The sequence below is a fragment of the Akebia trifoliata genome, chromosome 8 (assembly GCF_017979445.1).
Source record: "Akebia trifoliata isolate Shusen 1 chromosome 8, ASM1797944v1, whole genome shotgun sequence".
Classification (NCBI taxonomy): domain Eukaryota; kingdom Viridiplantae; phylum Streptophyta; class Magnoliopsida; order Ranunculales; family Lardizabalaceae; genus Akebia; species Akebia trifoliata.
In genome coordinates this window covers 26,730,325-26,740,323 of record NC_141382.1, presented here as the reverse complement: position 1 = coordinate 26,740,323, position 9,999 = coordinate 26,730,325, and the positions used below count along the sequence as shown (strand labels likewise).

The window sequence follows — 9,999 nt, the reverse complement described above, 5'->3', positions numbered from 1 at the left end:
TGATTCAAGGTCCCCAAAGCTTTAAAAGTTTCTGGTCCGTGCTCCAAGCATGACAGGTTTCTTGGACCTCTATCCATGGTTTTAGAACATATAAGTCAATTGTATTTTCGTCCGTGTTCAAAGCACAGATAAGTTAGCTTTGGTTCCAACCGTCTTCTAAACACGAATAGGAAAATTCTAATTTAATCCATGCTTTGAGGACGGATAAATCAACTTTTGTTTTATCCGTATTTGGACCACGGACCAGCACGGTTTCCTTTATTTTTAAGCCTGTTTTCACACTGGTTTTTTCCTAATATCTCATTTTCACGATTTTCACTTCCCTCTTTAACTATTTATGTAGATTTTTAGCTCTCCTTTGTCTTCAAGGTTTCTTCCCAAGCTCCATGGAAGTGCTTCCACTATGTGAAAAAAACCCATATTTGATGGTCTTAGCCCGTCAAATATGCTCGTCAAATATTCTCTGGTAGATTTTTTTTTACGGCCCTGGACTATCAAATATTTTCTTGTAGAATGGACTTCAAACAAAAAATCCATAGAATATGACCGTCGAATATGGAGGTTTAACAAATAATAGGCGGTCCTTTAATTCACCAATCACAATAAATGAAATAATAATTAAAAAAAATCAGAAAAATAACAAACAAAACAAAAATCATAAAACAAGCTCCAAATTAAACTAAACAACTCAAAATTCATACTATATATTAAAATTTCATTACTAAACAAGCTCTAATTGAAACAATTGGGTAGTTACAAATGAAATTACGTCACATAATTGTTTAGATATAAAACACAGTTAGAAGCAAATGGTCATGATGCCCTTGATCTCTTCTGGCTCTCTTCGCTCTATCGCATCCTCTTACTTTCCTCAAGGTTTGGATTTCCCCCCACATTGCTACTGTTCTGAAAGAAATCTTAATAGCACTCTCGTACCTACACGAAAAAGATTTGATATATCGAGATATCAACCTAAAGTAATAAAAGAACATAACTAGATTTTATTCACAAATGTTAAAAAATAAGAATTATGTTATCAAAAATGCTAGAACATGGTTCTATGTTGGGAGTGGCCTAAAGTACTACAATGGATCTATGTTGGGAATGTGAGAATCATCAAAATGTAGAAATTGAACTATACTAACCTTATTGAAGGAAAGTCTTGAGTGGAGACTACAAGAACAAGTCATTTGAGAATAACAAACAACCCAAACCCAATTTCAAGAAATCTAAGAAACAGGATCTTCGCCTAATCAATAAATGTCCAAATTAATTAATATTGACATGTACAAATTCTTCACCAATTCGGGAAAAACAAGGAAGAAACTACTCTATAAATAGCATAAAGAAAGATCCAAGGTCATGGATAACCGAACTAACTTCCTCATATCAAATGACAAATCAAATCATGTAGGATCAGATGCACTACAAAGATTTTACCAGAAAGGTTGAGAAGGACTATATTTTCAAAAGGCGTGCATCAAGTAGTTATACAATTATATTTGAATACTTTGGTTGTAGAATCTAGTACAAGGTGCTAGCTTGCTACTAACCACTAGCTTGCTTGCTTAGTGATTGCAAAATCTAGTAAATTTGAAAGAGGAAGATATATGGATCTTATGTATATAATAACTGATGTTACTGCACCAAGTGAAAAGATAAACTTATTTAGAAAATCATTACTAATGTACTATATTCTATCATAGAGATTAAATAGAAGTTAACTCTAGCCCAAAAAGGCACTTGGAGCAACAAGTGCTTAAAAGAGATTGTCATCAATTGCCTAGTTTACAAATTATAACTTACGAGTGTAGTTCCTTAATACTGAAAATGAGAGAGTAAATCCTGAATAGCAGGTGATGAAAATTACATAAGCAAATATGATCAATTATATTGAGATATGCAATAAATTGCATTTGGAACTACTTTCTAGAATTCACAAATAACACTGCAAAAAAAAAAAAATTAAATAAACAGCATTTTCGAATAGCAAAAAATTGTGGTGACACCTAAACATGTATCTAGGATGGCCAAAAACAATAGCTGCTGGAATTGTAATAATGTTTTCTTTAAGTTGTCCCCTATTCTCCAGAATTCCAGGGATGTGTGCAAATATGTAATGCATTTGGACGACAAGAAAGGTTTGGAAGTTTGGCACTTAAACAGTGGAAGTTTCAAGTAAATTGTGTACATGGAATAATGATCTATAAGGAAGAATGCAGAACAACCGTTAAGTAAATGGTAACAACGAATTGATCAATCACTGCCTTACTGGTAAATGAAATTAATGTTTCACCAAGAGATATAGAGCAGAACCATCATAATGGTTTGTGGAAGTGATAGTGTAACATTAAAAAGATTCAAGATACAAGCAAGCATTCATTTTTATGTAAAGCCATGCTTTTACTAATTCAAGTGCGTTCATTTTCGATTTCACTAACTTTTGATACATATATGATAAACCCAAAAAAACAAATGAAATGAAGGATATGCATCAACTCAAGACCACCTCTATCAGAGAGCAAAGACTTCGGATATAACTATCCACACACCTAAAAATGACATGGTATCAAAACATACTCAATCATGCATTGGGGGGTGGGGTGGGGGTAGGGGGAGTACTCAATAACAAATGATGTAAACAAACTTTCAACGATGATCTCCATTTTACAAGTAAACAATACTTATTTTGCAATCGCAACTTATAGAAGTCAAATAATACTGAGAAGTATGAACAAAGTAGACAAAATGAAAAGCATTTTAAAAGGAAAACTTTACCTTGAGCAAGAGAAACTTTATCGTAGTGCAAGTTGAAGCATTTTCAACTTGTTTACGCCATTGTTTTCTGTAACTTGCACTTAAGAAGGGCCCAACTACGAGACCACGTAAACTTTTCTCTATGTATAAAATATATGTTGCAATACCAGGAAGATTTCCCTCTCCATTCTTTAAGGAACGAAGGCCAACAAGGATCCTTGCTAGTCATTTTATGGCATTAGAGGCAGCCATGTTTAATAAACACCCTTTCTTGCTTGTAATAGGAGCCTTGCATGAAAGACACCAACCACATCTTTCCCTTAGGACCTCCATTAGTTTCTTTTCTAAATTTGGCCAAATGAAACGAATGGATGCTGATGAGAATGCTTTTAATTGAAGCACACTTTTTGCAGAGACGATTTTCCTGGGGTTAGATGAAGCATGAGCCTCAGAAACTTGATTTTCTTTTAATGCAACTAAAACTATTGTATCTTCAGGTATTTCCCAGTACTGTAAAACGCTTTTGCAGATACTTGAGTACAAGGTTGCATGTTGTATAGACGAAGAAAGTACTCGCAGGACTTCTGGAATGTCATTCTGATTGTAGTATCTAGTAGATTGTACTTCACTGACTGAGGCCTTGACCCTGCAATCATTAATTTCAAAGCACCATAAACAAGCAGTGGTGACCCCTTAGAGAAATTGGAAGAAGAAAAAAAAAACTGCAATCTTCATAGTAAATGTCATGCTGCCTTGGGGTGGGAGATAGAGAGAGAGGAACTTGTTCTATCCATGCTGGCAAAGGTTTGTTATTTTAAGGAATTCAAGGGGACTTTTTTTTAGGATTTTGTTGTTAGATGGGAGCACGTTTGTAATTTGGAGGCGAACTAGGGGGTTGCGATTGTTTTTTTTTCTTTTGATAAGTTTTTATACACAACCCTTTTTTTTTTTTCCTTAATAAAATTTTAGCTTATCAAGAGAGGGAGAAAAAGACTCTACTTATGGGTTATTGCAGATTTCCAGTCTTTCCCCTCTTTCTTGGTTGGACTCACAATATTTTCTCCAATAGGAAACGATACTTATGGGTTATTCTTCCAATTACCATGTGTAGGAGGCTATGGAAAGAGAAGGGACAAAAACGTGTTTCATGGAAAGGAAAACTCTCCTCAAGATGTGATTTTAAAGATATTGGGCCTTCGCTACCACTGGAGCAATATGTAAAGATTTCAAAGGAGTCTTTTTTGAGGATTTTTTGTTGAAGTGGGACTCTTTATGCATTTGTAACAGGCTTTGGCTGGGGTTGTTTGTGGCCATTGGCCTTTGTGTGCGTGTTTTTTTTTTTTTTCAGGTTCTTATTTTCCTTGTTTGGGAGCCACCTCAACCTCTTGTTGACTTCTTAATCAATAAATTTTTATATTTAACACAAGAGAGAGAGAGTGAGAGAAACTACAAATAAACAATGCTCAGAAATAGTGCAAAGGACCATCCAGTATTCCAGCAAAATCATAAAGAATAAGACAAAACAAGTAAAAAAGAGCATACAAGTTGAAAGACTTACACAAGTAAGTAGTTGTTGATACCCGAGAAAACCTGCCCATATGGATCAATGCCAAAGAATTCCGCTCCTTTTAGACCTGTTCCAATTCTAAAATCCGGCTCCATCTTACTAACTGTACACTCAAGACAAAAGCATGAACCTTCCGGTATAAGCACTTTGACTAGACCAATACATCTGGAATGATAAATCGAAGGGCATCCATCACAACAAAGCAAGGTCCCATCCATGCCATAGAGCCGGCATTCATCAGTATTCCCATCGTGATCAACACTAGCAACATCCATTCATCATAATGGATAGTCAATAAGGAACAACTAGATTAAGCTTCTAATATGTTTATCTTTACAGTAGATATTACAAATGCAACGTTCCAAAACTCATAGAGAGTAGAGACTAAAGAGAGCTCAATACGAGATTAAATCTGCTTACAAAAAACTATTTAGATAAAAACCAACGAGCCCAATAAACACTGTCACAACACAAAATATCCAATATGCTCAAGGATACAAAAAAGAGAAGAAAAAAAGAAGGGCTACCAACTATAACGAACATTGCCGAGGTAAAATCCTATTAAACCAACTCAAAGTCGATTTCCATATAGAAGAAGAAAACAAGAACCAAAGAACAGATGGTCTATGGATTCCAAAGAACAGATGGTCCAATGAATAGCTTGGAAGATGATATGCATCTAATTGCTTGGAATATAGATGGATTAGATGCAGACAATTCAGAATTGATGTGCTTGCTTAAACTCTACTTAAGTAAATTACGCCATTGTTGGAACCTAGAGCAACAAAACAGAACGTATTATCTGGCTACAATTTTTTACAGATCTAACAATAAACAGAGATGACAACTTACATACATCTCACTTAATACTATTGCACGGTTATTTGTTGTAAAAAATATGCTCAAACGAAGGCATGAATCTACATTTTCATTCACCACGGAACTTATGATATAGAGATAAGTTGACTTGAGAATATCACATTAGTTAAGTACACAAATATCAGTAGAAGATTAAAGAATACCAAAGCATCACTAAGCAATTCAGGTAGAAGTTAATTAATCATAGTGAAAGTAACAAATGGACATCAAATTACAATAAAAACACAAGCACAAGGTCAACAAAAGTGATAAAATACCCAAAATAGAAGGATCGCACAATCGTATCAACTCATACAACACTATTTCCCTACTTAAAATTTACCAATTGTGAAAGATAGTGGGAGAACCACCTTTGTGATTGATTAGGTGAAGGGTTGGCTCCCTCATGGGGGCTGAACCCTTTTGAACCCAGGTCCATGGCATCAATACCCATAGATTTTACCAATAATTATCACATTAAATCTGGTCTAGAATTAAAAATAACAATCCAATCGGATTCCAATCAGATTTGTGTTTAATAAAGTTCTTAATGGAGTGTTACCAATTAGGTAACAATGCTGGACATCGACTGACATAAACTATTTAAGACTAGATTTAGAACAACTATGATTGAAGAGCTTAAAGAGAAATACAACCCAAGTAGTGCGTGTGAGATGGAGGCACAAACCAAGTAAATAAACTACATAGAACTTTTAATATACTTCGTCTACATCAGACTATAAAGGAAAAAAAACTTCAATAAAGCCACACAATCCACAAAAGAACACCACGATATTAGGATCCCTCATAGAGGCAAATATCAAATGCTGCAAAATAAAATAACCCAATTTAAATAAAAAAATACAATACTGCATTCCCTCGAGAGTCCAATCTAGCAAAGAAGCCTAGTTGGCAATGCCTGGCAGAACACCTATACAGGATTTAAAAAAAATGCCAATTTGGTTGTTTCTACAAGTGTATACTCTTCAGCCTCTTATGAAGTTAGTTAATAGAGATAATAATAAAAGGGATTATATATATGCTGAGGATACATAAAATATCTCAACCAAATGATAGAAAACATGTATGTGTAACTAGTGTGCTAAAAAGTATAAATTCTTTCGCCGATATGTAGGATTAACCAAGTACTTTAAGATTGAGGTAGTAACCATGAATATCACGTCTACTAAACATGTGAATTAAAATATTAAATTGTTCAAATATATATATAAAAAATGTATAATTAAATGAATTTGAACTAGTTTTGTATGTACTTTACTCTTTTTCTTTTTGTTTTCCTTTTTTATGAAATAAATAGTGTTTATCATGCTTTGCCAATTCTTCATAGAGCATTATTATAACAAACAACCTATTACTTGTTGATGTACAATTCAAAAATATCATAGAAGTAAAAATAGAAGGAAAACACACACAATAGAGGAGAGGAGAACCCAGGTAAAAGCCCCGTGCAATCTCCCCTCCAAAACAAAAAATATATATATTTTATAATGGATTGTTTGACCTGCCAAGCAAGCACACCCAACAAGGAAGGAGGTTGGATGACAAAGCGTACAAGTTGAGATTCAGCAGAGATTGTATCATTACCTTGCTACTTCATTTCTAGCATTTCCACACGTGAAAATGCAACTGTAAGTAAATGTTGAAGAAAAAAAGAAAGCGTAAACTAAACAATCTATTTTTATCGTTGTTGTTGGTGTTCTAGTGTTGTGTGTTTTATATATGAAGATCTTTATTAGGTATACAAGAATAGAATTGTGTGTGTTATATGTGCTATAAAGCACCTTGGTTGTATAATATTTATGCCCCAGAAAGACTTCTTTGAACAAAATCTTGATGTGTGATCTCTTAGTAATGGGTAGAAAAGCAGAAGAAAGTGACCCTTATGGGGGAAACACTCAGTATTAATCAAATTTTGGTGTCTAATGTGATTAAGATTTAATTGGTGATTCCCTAGATAATGGATCTCTAGAAAGGCATGCACCAATCCCAGCTAGTAGGCCAGTATTGATACATAAGAATGTCTGTTCTATTTGCACCTACAATCTGACGTATGTACACCACCTTAAACAACAACAACAAAGAATAAAAATTGCATCAATGTCCTTGAATTTTCATTAAGTGCACCCACTTTCAAACAAAAAGCCTTAACATCTCTTTGGCGCATCTTGTACAGAAGACGAAAGGAACAACTCACATTCATATTTCTTCATTCAATCCACCACTCCAATCATTCCAAGATTCAGATTTTTCTTCTGCAGATTATTTCAAGAGAAATGTTTTTCCCTAGAACTCTCCTTATTTTTTTATTTTTTATTTTTTATGATTTTACCATTTAAGTAAATGATCTCAATACAAAAGGAATGATAAGTTCAAATAACTCAATCATCAAATGAACAAAAACCAAGAAAGTTATGGAAAGCTTGTGAAATTTTTTTAGGAGTTATGTGTTAACGTGGCTTAAGGTATGTTAGATGGTCCCTGTCAATATAACTAAAAATCCTGGAACAATTATCTGTGTCAATTGGGATCATGTCAACACTAAACTATTGACATGGAATGACTTAAAAAAAAATAAAAAATCAAGGAGATATTATCATGAAATAGTTTGGATTTATATATATATATAAAACAAATAATTACTGAGCATACCTCCTCTGCACTAAACGGATGAAGTGTTGGGGAGGAACAAAAGCACGTTCCATATCAACTAGTGCAACCACCATCTTCTTTGATTCGTTTTTAAACACATCCAATGCAGCAAAAATAAGAAGCATCGATGGAAATTCCCAACCATATAATGCATAACTATCTATCTCTTAAATGGAGGATATCTTCCAAGACCCGGTGTCGAATTTGCATAAGCAGAAACTATGTCTACCAGTACACGGTGCACCTATTTGGTAGCTACCCAAGAATTAATCCGCATGAATAACATAGAAAAAACAAAGTATGTCCGCATCAAAAGTGCAGAAAGAAATACAGACAATGATATATATTGTAAATTTGCAAAAAGAAATACAAACAATGTTAATGGAGTACTAGCTCACTTGTGAAAAGTAAATTCCATAGTGCAGGGACAGTTGATTGATTACTATATTCAAGGAAACCTTTGTGTGTACATTCATATTTTATAATGAAAGATTGAGGGCAGAAGTCAGGCGCCAAATTGGAGGAACAATTACACAGAATCAAGGCCAAATTTGAGGGAACAATTAGAGAAAGAAAAGTATAAGAACCGTAGCCAAAACAGATAAAAAGAGGGGGAAAAAAAGCTTTTAAGTAGATTTTGTAATAAAAGATTTTACCTCTATGAGTTCCATATTCAAGACCTGCCAACCAAAGCTAATGGCTGATTCATGAATCTTTCAAAAAGAGCATTGAGTCTCTCAAACGTGTCATCTTGTCTACCTGAACAATTACAGAGATTTAAGATAAATACCAACAAAGAAGAAATCTACTCCAATTCGCTAAAAGCAATTAAACAAAAATCAATAGAAAAGTGTGAAAGATTTAAAGTGAACCTTAAGCATAATAATAATTGAACTTCTTGAACTTCCTGTATGACTAAATTAGATTTTTTTCAAGAACAAATGCTGGCTTCCTATAACAAAAGTCCAATCTACACTCTACATGGCTATGATTTCTCAAGGATCTGACCATCTAATTCAACATTTGGAAATCAATTTCACAGAATCCTCATAGAATCCACCATTAAAACATCAAAATAATACAACATGAATCACTAAAAGAATCGAAGATAGATTTAATCGTAAGACGCACTGTAGACACCCCATTTTTGCATTCGCCTGATTAATCAACTCGTCAACCCGATCGCAATGATTCCCAATGATGGATGTTATTTCCATTACTTTATTTTGTTACCAGAAATATTTCAGAAATTCGGATGAGGTATCTCGAACTGACAAAACCTAAGAAACCACGCTACGCTAAGAAAATACGATTCCAGAAACATAGAAATCATCATCTTGCAAACAAAAAGAAGCTTCACGATAAAAATTACTAAAAATTGATCAAATTACCAAAATACCCCTAACATCAAAACAACCCTAGAGCCTACGTTACGATTAGGAAAACCCTTTCGAACACATAAAATAATAAATTGAAACCAAATAAATCATTTCACCAATTTTCACAAAATTTGACAAAATTACGAAAATGGCCCTCATAAAGTTCACGACCATTTCACACAAAAAATTTCATAAATAACACAAACTAATACTTTCATTGAATTCCTTACGAAAAATCGATTCTAAAACATCCTAGAACATTAAAAACCGACTTAAAACGTGAAAAGTCCTCTCTGGGGGTAAAACGGTAATTTCACAATTTTCATAATTAAAAATTTCAAAATTAATAAATAAAACATTAAATAATTAAAGTTAAACATTAATGAAATTAATTTAAAATTTTAAACTAAAAAAATCGATCAATCGAGCTCTCATGAAAAATTGTTGAGGGTTCGTGAGATATTTCTTTAAGGACCCCTCCATTTGGGGGTCCAAAGAATTAAAGATATTTTAGAGTGGGGTTCTCCAAAAATTTAAAGTCAATCAAGCAAGACTAAAGTCAAGGTATTAAAGTCAATCAAGTGAGACAAAGTCAAAATTAAAGTCAATTAAGCAAGACTAAAGTCAAGATATTAAAAGTCGATCAATTAAGACTAAAGTCAAAATATTAAAAGTCAATCAAATAAGACCAAAAGTCAAAATCATAATAGAGTTCTAATTAAATAATAACTCTATCTAATAGAGTTCTAATTAAAACACAACTCCACC

The 9,999-nt window shown here is 33.5% G+C and overlaps 1 protein-coding gene across 2 annotated transcripts; it reads right to left on the bottom strand.

Moving 5' to 3' along the window:
• Positions 1-664: 664 nt before the first annotated feature.
• Positions 665-8,097, bottom strand: LOC147396439 (DDT domain-containing protein PTM-like). Of its 2 annotated transcripts, none has more exons than XR_015181212.1 (3): positions 7,853-8,097; positions 2,779-3,403; positions 665-936 (listed from the first exon to the last, which is right to left on the bottom strand). XR_015181212.1 is itself a non-coding variant. In XM_086452877.1 (3 exons), the coding sequence occupies exons 1-2, from the start codon at positions 4,597-4,599 to the stop codon at positions 2,983-2,985; spliced, it is 705 nt and encodes a 234-aa protein (XP_086309003.1). In that variant the 5' UTR covers positions 4,600-6,585; the 3' UTR covers positions 665-936; positions 2,779-2,982. The 2 variants fall into 2 exon arrangements, 1 of the variants encoding a protein (XP_086309003.1); XM_086452877.1 differs by lacking the exon at positions 7,853-8,097 and adding an exon at positions 4,316-6,585.
• Between the last annotated feature and the right edge of the window lie 1,902 nt (positions 8,098-9,999).